General features: G+C 33.9%; 4 protein-coding genes across 6 annotated transcripts; 1 reads left to right on the top strand and 3 right to left on the bottom strand.

The window, feature by feature from the left end:
* Positions 7 to 1,612, top strand: LOC105168245 (probable xyloglucan endotransglucosylase/hydrolase protein 33). The gene is made up of 4 exons (XM_011088247.2): positions 7 to 264; positions 336 to 436; positions 613 to 821; positions 890 to 1,612. The coding sequence occupies exons 1-4, from the start codon at positions 33 to 35 to the stop codon at positions 1,290 to 1,292; spliced, it is 945 nt and encodes a 314-aa protein (XP_011086549.1). The 5' UTR covers positions 7 to 32; the 3' UTR covers positions 1,293 to 1,612.
* Positions 1,585 to 5,842, bottom strand: LOC105168246 (aldehyde dehydrogenase family 2 member B7, mitochondrial). Its single transcript, XM_011088248.2, has 11 exons — positions 5,555 to 5,842; positions 4,554 to 4,688; positions 4,326 to 4,468; positions 4,083 to 4,236; positions 3,749 to 3,978; positions 3,196 to 3,285; positions 2,676 to 2,849; positions 2,462 to 2,599; positions 2,238 to 2,375; positions 2,080 to 2,141; positions 1,585 to 2,004 (listed from the first exon to the last, which is right to left on the bottom strand). The coding sequence occupies exons 1-11, from the start codon at positions 5,613 to 5,615 to the stop codon at positions 1,731 to 1,733; spliced, it is 1,599 nt and encodes a 532-aa protein (XP_011086550.1). The 5' UTR covers positions 5,616 to 5,842; the 3' UTR covers positions 1,585 to 1,730.
* On the bottom strand, positions 16,641 to 18,829 carry LOC105168244 (protein-S-isoprenylcysteine O-methyltransferase A). Of its 3 annotated transcripts, XM_011088245.2 has the most exons (3): positions 18,656 to 18,829; positions 17,538 to 17,621; positions 16,641 to 17,415 (listed from the first exon to the last, which is right to left on the bottom strand). In XM_011088245.2, the coding sequence occupies exons 2-3, from the start codon at positions 17,617 to 17,619 to the stop codon at positions 16,829 to 16,831; spliced, it is 669 nt and encodes a 222-aa protein (XP_011086547.1). In that variant the 5' UTR covers positions 17,620 to 17,621; positions 18,656 to 18,829; the 3' UTR covers positions 16,641 to 16,828. The 3 variants fall into 3 exon arrangements, with proteins under 3 accessions (XP_011086547.1, XP_020552173.1, XP_011086548.1); XM_020696514.1 differs by having other exon boundaries at positions 16,641 to 17,621; XM_011088246.2 differs by lacking the exon at positions 17,538 to 17,621 and having other exon boundaries at positions 16,641 to 17,537.
* On the bottom strand, positions 19,731 to 22,922 carry LOC105168242 (superoxide dismutase [Fe] 3, chloroplastic). The gene is made up of 9 exons (XM_011088244.2): positions 22,763 to 22,922; positions 22,453 to 22,637; positions 22,213 to 22,305; positions 21,805 to 21,996; positions 21,155 to 21,326; positions 20,599 to 20,672; positions 20,496 to 20,522; positions 20,344 to 20,367; positions 19,731 to 20,245 (listed from the first exon to the last, which is right to left on the bottom strand). Exons 2-9 carry the CDS (start codon positions 22,561 to 22,563, stop codon positions 20,120 to 20,122), a joined length of 819 nt encoding a protein of 272 aa, XP_011086546.1. The 5' UTR covers positions 22,564 to 22,637; positions 22,763 to 22,922; the 3' UTR covers positions 19,731 to 20,119.

Genomic DNA, 23,432 nt, shown 5'->3' with positions numbered 1-23,432 from the left:
TCATCCATTCCCACATCCTCCTGAACCCCAGCATGGCAATCTTCCACCCCAAACATTTCTTGACTTCAAGTATCTTGGTTCTCGGCATGATTATCGAGGTTTACTCACGTGGGCCAGTATATACGCCTCCAGACGTCGAGCGATTAACCGACCGTTTCAGTCGAGTATCCGTTGATCGAAGCTACAATGTGTTCTTTGGAGGGTCTAATGTGCATGTGACCGGCAACGGGACCAGTGCTGATTTGAGTTTGGATAAGTCCTCAGGTAACATAGAGCATTTCTTTTGTGAAATCTTTCTCTTCTTGTGTTTCTGATTTGTGGGTTGCTGCTGGTAGGATCCGGAGTGGTCTCGAAGAACAGATATAACTATGGATTCTTCAATGCTGCTATAAAGCTGCCTGCTGGTTTTACATCAGGAGTTGTGGTAGCGTACTATGTAGGTCTATGTTCCTCAGTTGCTTTAGACAGTATCTCCACACTTCTGTCTATTTTTGAACGTCTTAAGCAGTTTCTGAAAATACCTTTCTTTTTTTAAGAAAAGGAAGTTGCCGATTCAAGCGTGTCTAGATTAGAATGCTTACTGTAACTAGTTTCTTCTGCCCTGTATTTCAGTTATCCAATGCGGATTCTTACCCTCACAACCATGACGAAATTGATATTGAACTTCTCGGACATGAGAAGAGACGAGATTGGGTCCTGCAGACAAACATCTACGGCAATGGAAGTGTAAGCACAGGAAGGGAAGAGAAGTTCTACCTCTGGTTTGATCCGACACAGAATTTTCATGACTACAGCATCCTCTGGAACAACCATCACATAGTGTAAGATCATTGGTTTTCTTGAACTAATCACGTACTTTTCAACTCTTACACCCCTGAGAGCACTGCAGGTTTCTGGTGGACAATGTACCTATAAGAGAAGTCATCCACAACAATGCTATCTCCACAGTTTATCCATCAAAACCGATGTCAGTCTACGCCACAATCTGGGACGGATCAGAATGGGCGACCCATGGAGGAAAATACCCTGTAGACTACAAATTTGCACCGTTTGTGGCATCCATGAGAGGTATTGAAATGGAGGGCTGCGTCTTGAATCCGAAAGGCATGGCTCCTTCGTGTTCAAGAAGCAGCCTGTCGAGCTTAGATCCTGTTGATGGTGAGGAATTTGCCAAATTATCGAGCCAACAGATTACGGGGCTGAACTGGGCTAGGGGGAAACACATGTTTTACTCATATTGCCAAGATAAGTCTAGATACAAAGTGCTGCCAGCAGAATGCACTGCAACATAGGAGGAGAATTGTATTCTTTATTCTTCGCAATAATTTGCAAACTATATATAGAGGGAGATTAATAATGACCGAGATTATCGGTATTGTAATCAAAATCTCCAGAAGCAGAAAGGTTAGGTGAAATATTCTTTGAAACCAGCCACTCAGAAGTATGGCATTAACATGCAGCAAGTCAAGTGCATGAGAGAAATGGGCTCATTCATTTCTCTCTTAATGGTTGGGGGTGAGGGAGATTTCGACCATAAGACAGCTCATAAATCTTAGACCAAAATATGTAACATGGATTGCAATATAAATCTTCAATGATATCAATTATTATATATTAGGTATAAAGAAGTCGAGCAATCATGCACAGAAACAGGAGAAGTTCTTTCATCATCAGATACCATTCATGAATCTGAAACCGAACTTATCTATCTTAGATATTCTTCAGAGAGCTCACAACCAAGCTGGATTTTTCAAAGGGGTAACAACTGCTTTCACTTGTAAGTAATTCTTCAGACTGTACTCTCCCTTTTCCCTCCCGATTCCGCTCATCTTATAGCCACCAAATGGAATCGTAGCATCAAATGTATCGAAGCAATTAATCCATACAGTCCCCGCTCTCAATGCTCTCATCAAGGTATTAGCAGTGTCAAGATTATGAGTGAATACTCCTGCAGCAAGACCATATCTGGTGTTGTTCGCCCTCCGGATCACTTCGTCAAGCTCCCTGGCAATGCAAATACAAGTTATTAAATAGCCATTACCATTTCAAGATCATATACATGAGAGTCTCGCAACCTACTTATATTTCAGGATAGTCTGCACGGGACCAAAAATCTCATCAGTTGCAATCCGCATGTCATCCTGGGAAATTCAAAAGATAATACTATATCAATTGGGATGTTCTATAATGATGTTGGAAAGTAATACACATACTCTTCGGTTAAGTGATATATATACCTTCACATTAGAGAAAACAGTTGGCTGAATGTAGTAGCCCTTTGAACCAAATCTATCACCTCCTGCTTCTACGGTAGCGCCAGATTCCCTACCCCATCTAATATACTTAAGGATCTTTTCAAACTGTTCTGAGTCGATCTGGTGTTCATGATATGCAAAACAGAAAGGGAGTTAATGATGATAAAAGAAGTAGCCAGTGAGGAAAGCAATGGATGCAGTTTCACCTGAGGACCTTGCTCCATGCCTGCCCTGAATGGGTCCCCAACAGCACGTTTCAAGGCACGTGCTTTTGCCTTTTCCACAAATTCATCATAAACCTTCTCATGCACATATGTCCTTGAGCCCGCACAGCAGCATTGTCCCTGCAGGTTCCATATGACAGAAGATGTTCGATCAATTAATCTTAAATCAGCAAGGATAGATAAGAGCAGGAGATACCTGGTTGAAAAATAGAGAAAAGTGGGCTAGCTCAACAGCTTGGTCGATATCAGCATCCTCGCAGACAATAAAAGGCGACTTCCCTCCAAGTTCAAGAGTAACTGGCTTCAGATTGCTTTTGGCAGCTAACTCGAGAACAACTTTGCCGGTCTCTGTTGAACCAGTGAAGGCAATCTGCAAATAGTAGATCAGCCAACATGATAGTGTGCGGAGTATGTGATTCGCAGTCAAATCATGTACTAGTTTTTACAATATCTGAGTGCAACATTGTGGAAAAATTTTTTTGGTACGTGAACAGGTTTTGCAGGAGTTACAAGCATGGAAATAGTGCATTTCCTGTCTTAACAAAGAGTAGCCACCAAATTATTGCATTTTTATTAGATGAGCACACCAAATTACCAGCACAATGAACATAAGAGGAAATGATGCATATTTGAACAGTATACAGTCTAAAGTAACCACAAAGAATCTTTTGCCATTATTAAACTCATATATGGGAAGAACTTTGAACTGGTTTTACCTTGTCCACATCCATATGGCTACAAAGGGCAGCACCAGCTGTTGGACCGAATCCAGGAACAACATTCAAAACACCATCAGGAAGGCCAGCCTGTCAAAATGCAATGTGATATCGACTATCAGATGTTATGGATCATAGATGGCATGTGTGGATAATATCAGCATACACATTACTACAAAATGAAAAGTTCAGCATTAGAGAATTATTCATTACTCAATTCTGATGGTGAACTGTGCACCAGAGAGATACTAGATAAAATTCATATTTTATTCCACTTTAACTTCTAATGTGACCAACACTCTACATCAAGTGACAACAGCACAAAATTAAGAAGAATATAAAGGGTTTGTATGGAGAAAGTCTTTGGGCTTCCCGAAGCCCAAAAGTTTGGGTCACTTGTTTTTTATGCGTTCTGAACCTATCTTGGGTATGCCCAATTCCAGAATACATTTCTTTCAAAACTCCTCGTCTTAAAACCCACTTTCAGAGACTGACTGGAATCATCCCAAAAACAACCCCCAGCATAGCCAAAGTGCCAATGCGGCAACATTACCTCATGTAATAGCTTTGATACAAGTAATGCAGACAATGGAGTTTGCTCTGCTGTTTTGAGAACGATCGTGTTCCCACATGCTAGTGCTGGACCGACTTTCCAAGCAAACATCACAAGAGGAAAGTTCCATGGGATTATCTGGCCAGCCACACCAATTGGTTCATGCAAAGTTTGAACATGAAGGGCTCCATCAGCTGGAATAGTGAGGCCATGAATCTTGTCTGCCCAGCCTGCAGAATAGATAAACGGAAATCATTAAGATGTGTTTAACAGACATGCAAAACAGTAGAACTATCATTCCATCTACTTATATTTCATGCTTCAGAACACCCACCAGCATAATAACGAAACAGTCTAACAAACATTGGTACTTCTATTTGAGCACACTGTTCATATAGCTTGCCACTATCCCAAGTCTCAAGTGCTGCTATATCATCATTATGCTTTTCAACCAAATCTGCAAAACGCAATAATATCCTCTGTCTCTCCTGCAGTATTTGTAAGATTCATTAGGCACTATGTAAATGGAAATACATCACATAGTGGTAGAAGTTAGACTGGGATAAGAAATGGTTACATAAGCAGTCATTTTAGGCCATGGCCCTTCGTCAAAAGCCTTTCTGGCAGCAGCTACCGCTCGATTGATATCCTCTGCATCACCTTCAGCAACATGTGCAATTACCTCCCCAGTCCTAGGGTCCAGAGTTGGGAAAGTTTTTCCTGATTTAAAGAACTTGACAAGTTACCTCAGCCCATTTAAATGAGGCGCTTCTTTCTGCACATGTGACAAAAGTAGAAAGCTCACCTGATGCCGCATCAACAAATTGTCCATTGATAAGAAGCTTATCATATTGTACACTAACAGGTGGCTTGATTGGATCCTCATGGGCTGCGGCGGTGCTGTACCGATAGATTCCTCGGCCAACATAAGTTTGTTTCCCTGAATATCCAAGTGAGATTAGTGTAATCCACTATAAAACAAACTTTTCATAGCGAAAGGAAAAAGAAGCAGATCATAACACTGATAAGACCATAAATAGAATACACTGAGAGTCATATTCAGAGGCAGTAGACAAATTTTTATCTTTATAAGCCACATAGAAGTTACCTAATTTCATCACTGACTTCTATGAAATTTCAATACTGACTTCTGATATTTTATTTTAAAAGCTATCAGGGCTCCACGAAAAACCACATTCAAACAATCAATATACAGAACTTTTGACTAGAGATCTCTCAAATCACATTCCTCATACAAGATTGCATTGAATTGTGTGCTTCGTTAATCAAGAGGAATAAAATTGCTCGTGACAAAGCTGACTCTTTAAAGATTTGAACTTTAATAGTCCCAAACATCAAGTTTCTCAAAGATAAATCAATACTAGAAAATTGAGGACTTCAAACAGAGGATAGAATCAATTCATACAACAAGTCAAGCTAGCTTCACAAAAATATTAGATTAAAGTTAAACACTTTTCCCAACCCAATTAAACGCATCAGGAGCAGTGAACCACTAAAGATTCAGACAATATATAGTAGAGGATTCATTAACAAAACCATATCCCTAGTGTGACATACATTCACAACCATCCACATATAAACTAAAAAATCCCAGTACAAACAAAAACACCATACAGTCTCTTCTCCTTCTCTTAAAAATCCCAGATGTAAAAACACACCAAAAAACAAAAAACGGACATAAAAACCCAAAAAGGACCCAAAAAAAGCTCTATCTACGCCATCTCCATATCTCTAATACATAACTACATCAAGCATACAAGACACTTATTTGCTAACAAAACATACCTCCACGAGAAACCAAAGGAAGAGTACGAGAAACAAGAGATGAGATTCTGCGAGCCGCCATCGACAATCGAACTCGGCGAATGATTACAAAGAACCAGCCTCTGCTCCTGCTTCCACTTATATGGCAAGCTCTGATGAATCAACAAATATCTACAGATACTATCCGAAATCTAACGTATAAATGGATAACTCTGAGAGTCCCACTGTCAAGGCATGTAGATAACGACGTTTCTGCAGAGAGAGAGAGAGAGAGAAAGAGAGTGAATGAATGACCGAAACATCGACGTTTGAAGGAAAGAGGTGCAGAAATTATATCAAAAGTTGGTGGGGATTAGATATTCCATTTCCTGTTTGATTGGTTGCCAATTTATCATTTCTTTTTCCTTTTCTTGTCCTTTTGGGATTAACTTTAAATCAAGAACAAAAAATAATTTAATTAATTACCAAAAATAAAGAATAATGGTAGGAAATAAACTAAAGTAATTTTTTTGAATCGAATTGATGGGATTTAATTACTGAAAGATGAAAATTCCTTTATTAAGGACAAAAGGTCATTTTTACAAGATTCGCGTATAAAATCGCGGGACAGGTCACCCGGATATGAAGGGCGACTGGGTACCGCACGATTAAAAGTAAGAGACGCAGATGATAACACGTGCATTGATCTACAGTGTCACACGAAGCCTATGAATACCTCATACCCGACTGAACGGAGGTGGCGGGACCTTTATTATATTATTGACCTTATCTTTTCTAAATGCTATAATAGCTCGCATATTTACACTTCGATCATTACTTAATTTGGGCATCAGAGGGTTTTCATCGTGAACGAACCCGACTAGCCTAACCTCTTTGTTTTATCCTTAAGCCCTAATCACATATTTGGAGAGGTGACATGAACTGATCACGATCGTTGATCGCAATCGCACAAATCGAGCCGGATCACGAATAAAATATGATTTCTTCACTTTTTTTTTCATAATTCCTTATATGAATTAAATTATAAAAAATAAACTTTGGTTAATTCTAATTAAAAGTTTATACATCAAGCTAATAAATCTTCCTAATTTAATTTTTATACCGTGAAACATTTTTTTAGTGACTCGATAATAATTATATTATAAATTTCAATCATTAACAACAATAAAGATTCAATACATCAATAATGAAGAGAAAAATATATTTTTTGTTCTATAACATTGGCCTAATGTATTTTCAGTCACATTGCTTATGATATTCTTAAAAACAATTCTATAACTTATAAAAAAATCTCATTTTCATCCCTCTTGCAACTTTATTTAGGAAATTGATGAAAAAATCATATGCAAGTTAGACAGCCGATATTTTTCCAAAATAGAAGAAAACAATTATATGGCCCTTGCGTGATTTTTCCATCAATTTCCTTTAAGAAATTGGTAAGAAAATTAAAAGTAAGAATATTTAAAAATTACAAGACTATTTTCGAGAATCCTGTAAGTAAGGGACTAAAAATATAAACTAAATTATGAAATAAAACATACAATTTTTCCCAATAATCAATATCAAATATTTAGAATTAACCAATAATTACATAAAAAATTAATAACTATTATTAAAATAGAGCATATATATACAAAATTTCAACTCATGATTTCAAATTCGCGAAATATCAATTTCACCAGCTAAATTAAAACCCATTTTACGTTTCCTACTAGTTTTTAACATACGTCAGCTGCTCATTATGGTTGAGCATTACTCCAACTTTCTTTAGTAAAGGGTTAGGTGTGTTTTCCTAAAGCTTAGTATAATTATGGGCATCTCTTTATTATTTTAAAAAATTATTGATACTTTTTAAATTTAATGGGTATCCAACAATTTGCATAATCCATTAATTTCATTAGGCTTTTGTTTGTTTTTTTGGTAAATTGGCCAAAATGCTTTGTGGACATGAATTATAATTTATTTAATTTTTAAAATTTTTTGAATTTTTTTATGGATTAAGTAGGCAAATTTTTTACTATTTAATTTTTTTTCATCCACCTCAGTCAAAGAATAACATAATTTCGTCTAGGAACAGGGGTACATACTGGTAATTTTTAAAAAATGATGGGTATTTATAATTATACCAAACCTTATGGGAGCTTGTTGTAATTATGTAACTAAAGATATATATTTTTGTATTCATTGTTAGTAGTTGGATTGATAGAAATAGCTTGTAAATAAAAATATGGATGTATCTTCCATCCAACATTGGAAGAATAAATAAATTTAATGAGATATATCTCTTTAAGTTTAAAATAGAATTTGGAGAAAAAAATGGAGGGGATAAAACTGAAGAAATGTGATTGTAACTTTTTTTCTAAAAAGCTATGCATAACAAACTTTAGAAAGAAATTGTTGTATTCTACAGAAATTTTTTTTTGTTGATTCAAGCACTTACAAATAGAAGAGCAAACTTGGGTTCATGATAAGGTGTATGGGGGTGCAGTCCAATTCCAAAGTTAACTATGATAACCAAAATTTCCAAGAATGGTGAGGTTAATGCCGACGAGATTGTTGTTATGGTTAAAAATGGCTATCAATTTTATCATTGAGCTGAATATAGCAACGACGGTCCAATCAAATGATCGGTGGTATAATTTTGGTGCTACCATTCACATATGCAATGACAAGAATCATTTTAGAGATTATGAGATTGCAACCAAAGGACAAAAGGTACTTCTTAAAAATGCAAACATGATAGCAATCCTTGGCAGAAGAAATGTATAGGTGCATTTTAGAGCGGGAAAGAAACTGTTGATCAATGTTGTTCATGCCCCTAAAATTTGTAAGAATTTGGTGTCAGTTGCTCTTTTGTGCCAGAAAGGCTTGAAGCTTATTATTGAGTCCGACAAGTTAATCTTGACTAAAAGTGACGTGTCGTAGGCAGAGGCTACTACTGTGATGGAATGTTCAAATTTATAGTGATGCAAGCATTATCAATAAAATAACTATTTCCGCTTACGTTGTTGAGTTGTCTTCATTTTTCTTTATGGTATCATAGATTAGGTCATGTAAATTTTTGTTATTTAAATTTTATGTCTAAGAATAGTTTAATATCTTACATAAGGAAGAATGTAAAGTGTGAAATATGTGCTAAAATGTGTAGAAAATTCCATTCCCTAAAGCAGAAAGAAATATTGAATGTTAGAACTTGTTTATTCTGATATATGTGAATTATATGATGTTTCGATTTGTGGAGGAAATATTACTCTTAGGACATGATTGATATGTATGAATGAAATTAAGTGGGGATGAAACGGATTTAGGAATGAAATAAAGAAGGAAAAAGAATCGCATTTGAACAGCATTCCTATTATTGGTATATACAATAAATTAGAAGATAATAGAATTGTCATTCCTTAGTTCCTTAGTCGATTCCATTAGCATAATTGATAATTAAAAAATAACGATTCATAATGAAATTAATTTATTTTTATGAAAAATTTGCTCTTTAGTAATTTTTTTAAAAAAAATTTATTTATTCATATTTTATTGAATATGTTGAATTCAATTGTATAACAATATAATTTTCAAAATTTCTTACAGAAGATTAGAAGAAATTTATTGAAAATATATAAATAATTATTTATTTACATAATAAATAATTTATTGCCTCGTTTAAACATATAGATAATATTTTTCGATCAAAATAAAAAAAAAATTAGTTTGAACAACCAAATGGAGTAGTGTATTTAATCAGTGCATCCATCATTATTTATTATATATTCACAAATTTAGAGTATTCACAAACTTAGAGTATACCAATCAATATGTAGGAATTGATTGGAGAATACTCATTCCATTCTCACTCTATTCCTACATACCAATCACACCCTTATAGATGACCATTCACAGTTTATATATGTGTCTCTCATGAAACATAAAGATGAATTATTTAATAAATTTTAAACCTATAAAGCCACTGTTGAAAATCAAATGGGAAGAAAAAATACAAAATCCTCGAAGTGATCGAGGAGGTCAATATTTTTCACATGATTTTTCTTTATAATCAATGTAAAGCATTGCATACTCCAAAACAAAATAGATTAGCAGAAAGAAAAAATAGATAACTAGTTGACATGACTAATGCTATGCTACTAAATTCGAATTTGCCTAAGAACATGTGGAGTGAAGCAATCTTAATTACGTGTCATGTACATAACGGAAAACCTTCTAAAGGAATTAAAAGTATCTCCATATGAATTATAGAAAGGCAGAAAGTCAATTCTAAGTTATCTTAGAGTATGGGAATGTTTGGCTTTTGATACGGTAGCTGAATCAAAAGGGATAAAAGGACCTAAAGTTTTAAGAAGTCTTTTTGTAGGTTATTTAAAAAATTCTCGCGTAGGCTCTTAACTTAGGTTCAAACATCGTAATTGAATTTAGAGACGTTGAATTTTTAAAATAAAAATTCATATAGGAGAAACCTACACTAGCTACTGAATCACGAGAAGTAAGTTCGAATTAGAATCTTGAAAATAAGAGAAAGAAAATTGAGGTTCTTAATGAAGGAAAAGTCAAAGAGGTAAAATTGGGGAAAAAAAATTCCAAATTTGATTTATTATATTGTTCAAGCAAATTGAGAAGTTTTACTTACCAAAATACATGATTCTTTTATATAAAATGATTCTAAGGATTTTAATGAATCAATGTTGTGGCGCAAATTTTGTGTTTTTGAATTTATTTAAATAAAAAAATATGGCAAATGAATCAAATTGAAATTTAATCATATTTTGTGGTATAAATTCTCTGGTTGAGCCATTTGATTCTCACTTCAAGACCGTGATCTTTGATTTGGTAGCGTTGGAGGTGAACTTGAAGTTTTTAGTCTCCTTTGACGTTGACTTGGATATTCAAGAACATTAATTCGGCGGTCTTTTGACTTATTCCTACACATTATAAACTTGAAATATTTGACTTAAATTTAGGTATTTCTTGATGGAATTGAAGTATTGATTTTCCGCTAAAGTGGAATTGTCCATAGATAATGTTAATTCACGGGACTTTTGATTTGTTCTCGAGTCGAATGCCGCAATTTCTTGACCTCTACGATGAACGCCTTGATTTTTGCCTTGAAGATTGTGAAATATATACACACACATGTCAAACACCACAAATGAAACTATTACAATTAGTTCGCAAACCATCCATATTTTTAATTCATATTTATACATAACCTCATTATTCATTATATAGTGTTTAAATGAATCCCCTTGACATGCTACAGAGGTTCATCAATCCCATTTTGCATTATAGCTCTTTCAACGGTATCAAATCTATTTTCATTTCTCATCATAACTCTTTTTCATTTCCCATCGTAACTCTTTCATATGGCATCATAACTCTATTCATTCTATTTTGCCACACATGTTATTCGATAACCTCAAGGAGTATTCATATCACAATTATAATCAATTTTCATGACCCTCTCATTTCTAGATATTACCGTTCTTGTAAGCAACTAGTCATGTAAAACCTCATATCAACACATTTTCATTTACAAGCTCCAACATTAACACATCATTAACAACAAATAAAATATTTCAATGCATTTTTTCATTTCACTTTCACAACATAATCATTCAAATTAAATCATCAACTGCTCATACCCTTCAAAATAAATTAGTTCCAGTACGTAATAAACTCACATAAAAGTAATGTCACAAGGAGAGGTAACATATATAGATAATACTAATTATTTACTTACATTGATACTATACTGATTAATTTAGTAAATAACGACTTGTCCAATCATTTACTTTATACCCCGTGTCCTATAATAAATTGTAATGCATATAATCAATATAGCATGAATATCGAAATTTTTAAATAAAACATTAAATATCATTGTACAGTTTCCAACGATCTTTTAATATTTTATTTTTATCAATATTCAAATCTTCGTTCCGTTTTTTCTAAATAACTAGACAATCTAAGCTTCTTAATGATATATAGAGTTTATCAATTAACTCGTAAAAATCTATTTCATTAAACCTCTCAACTTCTTATATCAATCATTCTTAATGACAATTCTAGACTAAATTATCTCAAAACTCTTATATTCCTTTCTAATAATTATAATATTTTCAAGTATAATTTTCAGGATAATTTGATTTTTCATATTCAAATTATATTCATTTTTTAGTTTTAGTAACCCAAATTTTCAAGTCATCAAATTATATTACAAACTCTTATATTCCTTTGGTGGGATTTTTTGATGTAGTGAATTTTGTGAGGATGTGTTTGGATAGTTGGACTTGATTATTGGAAATTCAAATCCCTACTCACAAATCATTTTTGGGGATTGTTTGCCTGCTTGGATATTTTTTCTAAAAAACTGTACTTATTCCGTTATCAGCGATATCTTTAACAGTTACGTGTCGTTATTTTTTTTTGGCTCTGTGATACTTGCTATATGCGATCTGTTGCGTGCATAAACTTATTGCTTGTGGTCAATGCTTAGTGCATTGATCATATTTTCTTTGGAACAAGTGTTTAGTGCAAAAAAGTTTTTCTTTGTAGATCTACGAGAAACTATTGTGTGCTAGTTGCTCAATGTATAAAATATTACTTTGTGGTTTGAAATTGTTTATTGCTTAGTGCTTATTCCTCCGAACCTAAGACCAGACCCTTGCTAATCCCTCACTTGGTCGAGCCCCTGAGGTTGTCCGAAATCTGGTTGAGATTTAGCTAAGGTTCCTTCCCAAATCTGTGGTTTTTATCCTCTGTTAAAATTATCCTACACCTGTTGATACTTTGTATTTGTTGGTTTTTTACCTTTGTTTATATCTTTCTGCATTTGTTGCTAATATCTCTATTTTGCATGTACATATGGCTGTGGTGAATGTTATATTTGTTATTGGACTAGGTTCCTTTTTTTTTAAATTCTGGTCCAAAGTGGGAAATGTTATGTTAGTTTGCCATGACCCTTATTCGCTAGGCCTAAGCCCAAGCACCACCCAACCTACCTGGATGGCTCAAGCCCGATCCACTACCCGATTAATCCCATTCTCCCGACCCGACTTCTACTTAACCCTATAGAACCCTAATCCTAATTCATTTTTACCCTGTCCCCTTGATCTCTGTATTTTTCATAATTGATGTTTTCTCTCTCTTATCGATATCATTTGCTTCCCTATATATTTACCACCTCCGATGGCTATAAAAGATAAGACAACTGAAGAAAAAAAATAATCCTCTTCTTCTTCTCTCTTGACCAAAAGTTCTTCGTGAACAAAGTTTCTTAAGTGGAATTTCTTAGTGGTTTTGAGTGGAAACTTGTGTGGTTTTAGATTGGGGTTTGAGTGATCCTTTGTGGACGAGTTCCTTTGTGGATTCCCTTGGTGGATTCGGGTTCTAAAGCAACCGGTGTGTTTGGGCTACCAGCCTTTGGGGCTGTGGGCTACCCCCCCTTCACCAAATCCGGCTTCCTGCAGAGATGTTCATTGTTGTTGATTTTTATCAGCTACTGTTCTTATTGATCTGTAAATATATTATTTGTATTTCTATATTTTTAGATTTGCAGATTTATCTGTTAATATTCCTGTATTATTGGTTCGTAATATTTGGGGTTTAGTAACCCACGATTCTTTATAATAGTTGATTACGGTTTCGATTTTTTTGGCTCATCACTGCTAGGAATAATTATTTCAAAATCTATCTAAATTTTATTATAATTTTATATTAAATCCCTGCACGAAAGAATAATCTTAGTATTTATGCGTAAAATAAACAAAATAAGATAGTGAAAGGTTCGTTGTATATCATTTTCTTATCATTAATTAAAAGTAAACAAAATAAGATAGTGAAAGGTTCGTTGTATATCATTTTCTTATGATTAATTGAAGGCACGGATTTTTAATGATTGTACCAAACCAATTTCCTTAAAAGAACAAAAAATAGATACTTCCACATTACATATGTAGAGGAAGTCTCATCAAAACTTGAAAAATAGGAAATTTTAGCTTACAAATATGTGAAGCTGAAGTATATATTTGATTCCAATAAAAAAAAAATATCCACGTATTTTTACCTGGTTCACAACTTAGCTTAAAATATGATAAACGATGCAAGTCTTTTATCAACTCTCAGGTCGTAAGTTAATCTCAGTATTCTTTCAGCTACAAAGACAAGTAAGAACGACACTGAGCAGGTCCAATTATTACATCTAGTCATATTTAAATGAGTGAGGTTGGTACAAGGTTAAACTCAATAATGTTTGATGAATGAGTGAGATTGCTACAAAGTTAAACTCAACAGTATTTGATGCAATAAAACGGAACATGCTGAATATATATGGGCTATGTATTTTATATAAATGAGTTATAGGATTTAATGTGAGTTGTTGATTGAGGGAAGGAGGAATGCTAAAGTACATTATCTAGTTGTGCTCAAACTGAGCCGACCAATGGAGAAATGCAGGGATCCTGGGTGTTTAGTCAGTTTGGACAACCTAGATGTATGTGGTCCTCACAGTAATTGATCCACAAATTTAGGTGACAAATAATAGTTGTGGAGGGAGGCACTTGAGTTGAGAACCTCTTGTAAGCATGCAAATTTTATTGGCAATTATACTGATATGTGTAATATATTTTTTCATTACTTTTATATTTTTTATAAAATTAAATATTATCATGTATGAAATTGAAGTATTTAAAGAAATTTAAATTTTTTATTGCCAACAAAAGAACCAATATATTAATGATTTGGTAATTTTATATCACATCTTGTGATTAAGGAAACAAATCATAAATGGACAATCATATCGTGCCACATCATCAAGTTTATATGGCAAAGTCTTTCGCCCTACAACTATAAATTGGGGTGTTTCACCATTCAACAGACACAACTCAAGATGCAAGTCAAGAAACATGTAAAAGAGCATTCAAAGAGTCTCAAAATCCTTTCAAACACAAATCAAGGAAGATTCATAGCATTCAAAGCAAAGATCAAGGTGTCTGTCGCAGACATCATCCAAAGTCAATGCTTGATTCAAGAAGAAGTTAAACGACCTGCAAATTAACGTTGTCAGGACACAAATCCATTTTGACGGAATATCAAAGCTTCAAATCCATCAAAAAGTATTCAAGTTTAATTCAACTTCTCCAAACTTATACCGTTCAACTTGGGAGTAAGTAAAAAAAAAAACCCCGAATTGATGTTGGGAGTGTTGTGTACGTTTCAAAAAAGCGTTTTTCAGCTTCTGGCTTCAAAAAATCACTTTTGATGTATTTTTGTAAACAAATCCAACTTTATTTTTTTCTACTTTATCCTTATTATAATAATCTTAATTCAATTTTATTATTTTAAATTAAAAAATTTTCAAATAATTTAAATACTAATGATAATTAAATTTATACTTTCACATATTTAATATTTTAAGTTTTTTATATTTTATGTGCTATATCATCTAATTACATTATTTTGTTCACATATTATTATTTAATTAATTAATAAATAGATTATTTTTTTACAATCATGCAATTAGTTTAATCATTGCGTATGAATAAATAATTATATTTCTTAGTGGAAGCATTATTAAATCAAACATATTTTTATAATATTTCTAGAAAAACATAAATATGAAAAACTAATCAAAATAAAATTTATGATTTTTGTGAAAAAATAATTAGTAGTAACAAACAACAAGTGAAATAATAAGCAAAAAGATAATACCTTTTTAACACAAATGGACAAAATAGTCTTTCATCAATTGAGTTTATTTTAAAAATGATTTTTCTCCAAACACTATTCAATGTAGCTTTTATCTGCTTTTCATTTTATAAACAAATACTGCCCACTTTTGATTTTGTTACAACTTTCAACTTTTTCTACAATAATCACTTCTTTAAAAGTGGAAGTTTTTACAAACACTCTCATTTTGAAGATCCAAGTCAAGATCGAAATAAATTAAAATGTCAAGTTCCACCTGCCAAAACTAAAGATCGTATTTTTAAAGTGAAGAATTAAAAATTTCAAATAAAGATTTTATACACGCGAGATATTTGATTATATAAAAATTATTTATAATAACTTTTCTTATTTCAATAAATTCAATAGCACGAAATTTGCGTTACACATCCAATCCAAAATGTTGGAAAAAATAGTAAGGGAATGATGATTAAGGATTGGTGGTTGGGATGGTGATGTCAATTGCCATGTACACGTAATTGAATTCGTGTCCTTTTTAGGGGAGTTCCGTCTTTCTAGCGACTGTTTATAATGTCGTAAAATTAAGAAAAATATTTCAAGAATATCTACACGAATCTCTTTCATTTCTTGGAAGGACATTCAACTATTACAAAATAATAATAATAATAAATAAATAAGTAAAATTTACATAATCTAAAGTTGTGAGATATCATCACACTTCCTCATCCCTATTTATAAAAGAAAATCCACATTCCTTTTGCTTCTCTAATTTTTCATTAATTCTTTTATATTTTTATTTAATTAATTGATATTTTTTTAAAATTTATACTTTATTATGCACACACATTTAATATACTAGTCACAATAATCGATACGTAGAGAATTTGGACTCCAAACTCTAAGGGTGTAATATTAAATTATTAAAAAGGAGAAAGAAAAAACATGAAATCATACATTAAAAACAATTAAATGTTAAGTAGATATGGAGAACAATTAAAGAGAATGCTGGTACTGGATATAGTTTGACAAAAGTTAAAGCTCAAAATCCATTATTACTGAAAATATATATATATATATATATATCTCGAAATCCATGAAACTGAATATCAAATTTTTGGCCGCGTGGTTTGAAAACTACAGAAGTGGACAAAAATCAGACTGTGATTGCTGAAAGAAAGTTGCAGTTATTTGTCTCTTCTTTTTTGTTTGTTTCAAGCTACTTTTCCCTTACCTTCTAGTAGCCCATGCCTAGAAATTCTTATATAATTTCTTGACTAAAATGTAGGAAACCCAACCTAAGACTAAGAGCCACATCAGTCTCATCAACAAAAAACAGCAGCATTTGACAACCCATGTCTTAATTCTTGAATTTGAATGAAGAAAACAATAAAACAGGAAAAAGAAAAAAAGGATGTTATTCTAAGTTGAGTTATGAAAGCAAATAGTAAACGTGACATCACCAAGCAGACATAATTGAATGTAATTGAAAGAATTTAAGAGCCATAAAACAAACAACTATAGTAGAAAAACAAGAGCTGGAACTAGCAACTGTGTGGAGGTGGTCTCATGGAATAAGAATGCCCAAAATACATGGAAAGATCATTACTTGATAAACGGGATCCCAGAAGTCGTCCGTCGAGCGTATTCCTCGTACCCTGAACCAAAAAACTGCCTCAAGAAGAACTCCTCATACGGTATTCTCTCTTTGAAAAAACGCCAAACGACTACTGCAAATGCAAGTGTTGATACCGGATTACAGAGCATTATCTGAGTACCGACGGACCAGATGAGGAAGCCACAATAACTTGGATGCCTAATGTACTTATAGATACCATGAGTTACCAATTTATGCTGTTCATTGGGGTATCTCCTGATGAGATGAGTGAAGGACCTACCAGCAGTTATTATTGCCAACTTTCGCATGGTTTCGCCAACAATCACCATGACCAGGCCTGTGTTGCTTACTACCCAGTGTTCTTTCATCCCCGGGAACAAATAGATTTCAACAAAGTACTCTAACAAGGAACAGGCCATTGCCAAAGCATAGTTTTTGCTGATCAAAAGAGACTTAAGAGTTACATTGTTTTTCCCATGAATAGCAATTGCCAGGACAAATTCAGAACAATGAAAGAAGATAACAGCCAAGAACATTTGCAACAACTGCCTGCATGCTGTGAAGCCCAAGACCTCTGTCATTTTGTTCAAAAGTCAACCAAAGAAATCTTTCCTCAGAAGAAATAAACAAGGTTCACGCACTGAGTCGCCTCAAAGAAGGGAACTTGGATAAGTTACATTGGAGTTTACTTCAAACCTGGAGTAATTAGAGATAAGCAAGATACCACTGAGGAAAGCTGGGGCTCAATTTCATCGTACAGATGCATTATAAATGACATTCCTGCAGATAGGATACTTTAGGCACATAGTTGTAAGTAAAAACATTAATCTGGTCCCAATATTCATCTCTACCTCCAAAAATAAACCATATAGGTATTCAGAAAACCTGTACTAATCCATAAATATTATGTCTTGTTAAAATTTACCTTCCTAAATTAGGATACCTCAATATTTTACAACTGACTACGCAACACCTGCTAATAAGCCAACTCTGAGCTCTTTATGCAGAACTCATTTTTCTAATTTTCCTTTCTGGGAACCTCAATCGACAAGAACTTCTCAAGTTACAAATTTGATAGCTTTAAATCAACTTCTAGTTCCGTGCAAGTTCCATGTTCCTTATCAACGTGTACTTTTGCATTTTATTAGAACGAAAACAATTTATACTTGAGTAAACCTTATCAATTCATCCACTCTTTTCCACGAATAGCTTGAAAGATTCGACGTTCTCATTACCTAGGAAAAGAATAGCTTGAAAGATTGGACGTTCTCATTACCTAGGAAAAGAACTACGAGTGTTCTCTACTACTCTTCCAACCGGGGATTCGAAATCTTGTTCAGCTGTTTAAACTTTTAAAGCTGAACAATATCAAGCAGGTTACCAACCGATCGGCACTAGGTTTGGTTCAGGTCTATCCGCACTTCTAACTTGTTTACAAGTTTGTGCAATCCATAGTTTCACCAATTATGGGTATATATATATATACATAAATAATAGAAATGATCGTGTAATGACTTGTGAATCAAAATAAGCAGCAGGCATCTAGGAACGAGTTGGAATTTGGCTTACAATACTACAGAACTCCATTTCAAAGTCTGATACCATGAAATAACGCGATGCATTCGTAAGTTCTAACTCATAAACGCGGCTTAACATTCATTCTAACCAAACACCAACAATTTCCAATAACAGAACCAATCAAAACCCTCATTGGATTTGCACATACAGGCTAACGAGATTGTGAGGTCTGGCGATGATTAAACAAGTCCTTGCTCTCGAACAAACGAATGATTTTCCTCCGAAACCAAAATTACCTGATCGGGTGACGCCAATGCGAAGAAGATGAGGATCAGCGAAGGCGGAAGAGAAGGCGGGCACCGCCGGTGCGGTTGTTAGGGTTTAATTGATGCCGGCAAATTGACAGCGTTGGAACAAGATACTAGTTCTATTACTCTGATACATAAATCAATTTCAGTTACTTTATTCTGATACCCAAACTTTTAACAAAATAATATATATAAATATTTTCTGAATTAATTACATAATATATATTCACATTTGTCATTCTTATGATACCTAATTCCAAGCGTAAATTATAAACAGCTTTTGAGATTTGTTATAATTATAAATATTTATTATTTGAAAAATTACAAATATCATTTAAAGTTAATAGTCGTCTTACAAAAACTACAGTGATAATCCATTATAGGGGATATTAATTTGACGGACGTTGATTTCAAAGGGTATTTATAATTTTTCAATTATAAAAATATTTATAATTATGACAAACCTCAAATGTTCTTTTAATTAACATTAATTTTTCAAACACGAATGACATTTGTAATTAAGACAAATTTCAATGGTATTCTTTATAATTTACCCTAATTCCAAACTAAGAAATATTTATTTCAAGAATTAAATTATATAAAAAGTAGGAAAATGTGGGGTATTATTTGTGAAGAATGATTTTTTTTTTTTCGTGAATCGATTACAATTACATCACAAACTTAATCATAAAAAATTAATATAAATCAATTATCAATAATAAATATGTATAACCAATCAATACCACTGTCAAAGTAAATCAACAACTGCCGTTACAGTGAAGAACGAAAATTTTAAAAATAAGAAATGTCATAAATCACTTAATTAAATCTTCCTAATTTTTGCGCTTTCAAGGTGATAAAATGGCATTATATTCAGATGGGGTATTTATATTAACTTCAACAAAATAAGTAACATGTACATCTTTGCTTTTACTCTGTCTGAACTTTAAAAATATGGCAATAACTATGCTACCTGTTGGTCTATTTTCTTGCACTAGCCAACCTTTGAACAATATATGACATGAATAAACTGCAACATCCCCAGAGCTATGTATGTTCTGTATGTAGATAAGGAGGATAATGTATTGATATAATCCAACTCAAGCACAAAGATTGGTCCAAAGATCTCTCATCTTCATGAAACAGATAGTTGTAATTCTTTGGACAATAGTTACAACAGAATCCATGATACCAAGTACACTTTCACAAGTGGAGTGCTCAAGGCTCTCTTCAAATTCTTTTCATTGTTCCAGGAGAGAGGATTTTCGGGCAACTGTCTTGCACCGGCAGAGTCATCTGGTTTTAGCACTGTTGCCTCGTTCCTATTTATATCTGTTCTCGGTAAGGAGTGGTTCCGATTCTGGCATTTCACCTTCTGGTGAAGAAGGATGGCAAATTTCGAAGCTTTTTGGTCTTATGGGTATGAGATGGGCTGGCTGAAGGTGGAGCATCTCATGCCACTGGGATTTTAGGCTCACCTAAATTCACAAAAGCCTGTGCACGAGCCATGCGTGCTGCCGCTGCATCCCAGGATACGAGATGATTCATAAAAGTGTTGACATATTTGGCTTTCTCATTCTGGTCAAAGATTGGCATAAGAGGAGAATAACAGAAACAATGAGAATATTTTTTCACTGTGAAGATGCAAGGAATAGAAATCTTCGTGGGAGACTGACCTTGTAGTCCAAATAGTAAGCATGCTGCAAAACCAATGGAAAAATCAACAAGGAAAGAACAAGGTAGGGCAAATGTGCTTAAAGTGTTGATTGTACGCGCGCGCGTGTGTGTGTGTGTGTGAGAGAGAGAGAGAGAGAGAGGATATACATACCTCCCACACGTCCAAATTGATTATTGGCTGCAAACAATTAAGAGATCATCAACATTAAGGAAAGGCAGTCTTAGAAAATTAAAAATACATAGAAGCTCCTTACGATGTCATTCCACACTAGAGGATTGATTGCGTTGGATGTTTTAACAATTGCAAGACATTTTTTCTCCCTCTTCACTGCAAAAATTAAGGACATTACTTACAATGCAGTATAATTAAACCAAAGGGTTTATATAATTTGATAAGAACATCAAGAACCCTATCAATTCAGACTGGACTCATACATCTGATGTAGACACACACTACTCCATAAGATATGTATCTTGAGGTTGTACCAGCAATAGCAGTAGCATTTTAACTGAAGATAATTAAAATGCAAAAATGTCCAAACAGTTTGCAGTTTTCAGAAATCAATTTTGCTCACTAGATCCAAGCTAAGTTCAAATCTGAGCAATGAGGAAAAGAAACATGAATTGGCTGATTCATAGATCAACTTATCCTGATGCTTTAAGTATGTTTCCTTTTGCAACAGGCAACAGTAATCATGTAAAGCTTTTACATCAAAATCACATTCAATTTTTGAATATTTAGTTACTCAAATCAGAAAATTTATGTGACATTCATTTGATGTGAACTTCATATGGTCATCATGGACTTACAAACCAACCAAACCCAGGCAGATCCAAATGATGTAAGAGCTGCTTCTGTGAATTTCTCTTTGAAATTGGCAAATGAAGCAAAATCCTTCTCTATCTGCTGAAGTAGACTCAATGTGGGCATCTGACCCCCTCCAGGTTGCATGGATTCCCAAAAGAAGTCATGATTCCAGACCTACCGGCATGGGCATGTAAGGTGTTAGAAGCTCTTAATCATACTATATCAGATCCGGAGATCAAGAAAACAAAGAATATGCATGGTTTCCATGTATGGTTTTCATAAAATCAAGAGGCACGGCACCTTGCACATGAATCGGATGGGTAAAATTCTTTCATGAAGGGTACTTGCGATTGATGTGATTTTGAAGATCCAAATCCACACTCTGTAGGCCTTAACTATCACTTGTTGGTCACACTATCAGTTATATGCCTACTGCCTTCAACCTATTTAGTAACTTAGCGAGTGTAGCAATTGACATTCTGGCTTCATAAGTCATTAAGAAATTTAACCTTGACATATTATCACCATGAATCACACATATCCACCCAACTAATAGATACTATGAAAGATTGAACCTGCCATTAATAGATCTAAAGAACTGCACATTATAATAACAGCCCTAGTAGAATTATGAGCAATAATTCGGAAATACCTGAGCTGCATTATTGAATTCAGGCAATGGGTTGCCATTGTTATATGTCACGTTAATTAGCTCATCCATGGTACATCCATAGAGTACATCATTCTTCTCGAGTTGTTTGTTAAGAGCGTCCACGTAACCACGATGATGACCACCCCAATGCACTTCAAGTGTTCTCTGGCTCATATACGGTTCTAGTGCATCCTAAAAATGCAGGAGAGAAAATAAAGTGAACAATAGTGTTAGTGAAGACGAACCAAACAACATTGAGCAAAATCCATCAATTCTCATTCTTAACTGTGCAGTCAAGATTTGTTATCACTCCTTTTACCATTTAGTCTTCATTATGTTTCTATACACACTACTTTCATGCTCGGCAGAAGAAGTAGAAAGAAACAAGTCAATGAAGTGCAATCTCACAAGCTTGTAAGGTGGGCTTTTCAGGCCATAATAAGCAACGACTTTCAACACTCTGCGATTATTACGCAAATTATCTCTTCTTTGTTCCCATCCCTGCATCAAGAATCAAACTTTCTTCTCAAAGAGGAACATTCATACGGAATATAAAACTTTTCCTGCATGCAACCTTGCCGAATGGCACAAATTGCACCAACACTATACCAATAATACACAGACTAAACTTCTCTTCAAATAACATACAAAAGAAGGAACGCTCAAGGAACCCTTTAAACTCTTCAAAGGTTGGTCAGTGACAGCAACAACGCCGGAGCTCAAAGGCCAACTGTTACTACTACAGGAAAGCAAATTCATTTCCAGCTACAACTATCACCACCTCCCTCGCGGCCTACAAAAGAATCCCGGAAAGCAATACCTCAGCCGAGCACCTGAAACTCATATGCAAAACTCCAATTAGTAAAAAACAAAAACCCAAATGTCAAACACTTCAAAAAAAATCTCTCTAAGGCATATCCCCGAACATGTAGATGACTATTTGTGAAAGCACACATACCAGAGATAAACGAGTAGCAGTAGTTTATTGCGCCTCTCTCTGTGTATGCCTACTGAAATTCAAAATTCAGCTTCTTCTTTGTATCTGTTAACAGTGCTTTGAGAGTTTGCTTCTTTCTTCAAAACTTGGAGAGGGGAAGATAATGGAGGCAGAGTTTGGGAGTCACGCTTTGAGCACTTGTACGTTCTGATATTTGGGCTTTAAGCCAGAAGCCCATTTGGTGGATGGGCTGAATCAGCCCATAGTCCAGGCCTCGAATTCATTAGTATTACATAATAATGAAATTCTGAATTTTTATTACCAAAAGAAATACTCTAACGAATATAAATTAATTATGTCTGCACAACCACCACGAGGTCCACGACCATCAAATAAAATTAAAATATGCATCATAATTAAATTTATGGCAAGTATCTTGTCATAATTAAAACCGTAAAATATTAATTAATCATAATTAAAATTTTAATTTTAATTTTAATTTTAATTTTATTTAATCATAATAAATAATATTTTTTACCATAATTTTTATATCAAAAATAAATAAATAAATAAATAAATATTTTTTTAAATGTACTACACAACCAAAATGTTAACAAAATAACATGAAAATCTCGTCCAGTTAAATCAGTTGGTCAATCAGACAACTTAATTATTTGCTTATTCAAACTCT

The sequence above is a fragment of the Sesamum indicum genome, linkage group LG8 (genome assembly GCF_000512975.1).
Source record: "Sesamum indicum cultivar Zhongzhi No. 13 linkage group LG8, S_indicum_v1.0, whole genome shotgun sequence".
Classification (NCBI taxonomy): Eukaryota; Viridiplantae; Streptophyta; class Magnoliopsida; order Lamiales; family Pedaliaceae; genus Sesamum; species Sesamum indicum.
This window is presented reverse-complemented; position numbering and strand designations above follow the sequence as displayed.

Coding starts and splice junctions, on each gene's coding strand:
- LOC105168245 (XM_011088247.2), top strand. CDS start 33: ATGGCAATCTTCCACCCCAAACATTTCTTGACTTCAAGTATCTTGGTT. Junction 265..335: donor GAGTTTGGATAAGTCCTCAG/GTAACATAGAGC, acceptor TGCTGCTGGTAG/GATCCGGAGTGGTCTCGAAG. Junction 437..612: donor GAGTTGTGGTAGCGTACTAT/GTAGGTCTATGT, acceptor CCTGTATTTCAG/TTATCCAATGCGGATTCTTA.
- LOC105168244 (XM_011088245.2), bottom strand. CDS start 17,619: ATGTCATTTATAATGCATCTGTACGATGAAATTGAGCCCCAGCTTTCC. Junction 17,416..17,537: donor CTTATCTCTAATTACTCCAG/GTTTGAAGTAAA, acceptor ACAAAATGACAG/AGGTCTTGGGCTTCACAGCA.
- LOC105168246 (XM_011088248.2), bottom strand. CDS start 5,615: ATGGCGGCTCGCAGAATCTCATCTCTTGTTTCTCGTACTCTTCCTTTG. Junction 4,469..4,553: donor ATTTGTTGATGCGGCATCAG/GTGAGCTTTCTA, acceptor TCTTTAAATCAG/GAAAAACTTTCCCAACTCTG. Junction 3,286..3,748: donor TATCAAAGCTATTACATGAG/GTAATGTTGCCG, acceptor GCATTTTGACAG/GCTGGCCTTCCTGATGGTGT.
- LOC105168242 (XM_011088244.2), bottom strand. CDS start 22,563: ATGAATTTGCTTTCCTGTAGTAGTAACAGTTGGCCTTTGAGCTCCGGC. Junction 20,673..21,154: donor TGCCTGGGTTTGGTTGGTTT/GTAAGTCCATGA, acceptor TAATTTTTGCAG/TGAAGAGGGAGAAAAAATGT. Junction 20,523..20,598: donor CTCTAGTGTGGAATGACATC/GTAAGGAGCTTC, acceptor AATTGTTTGCAG/CCAATAATCAATTTGGACGT.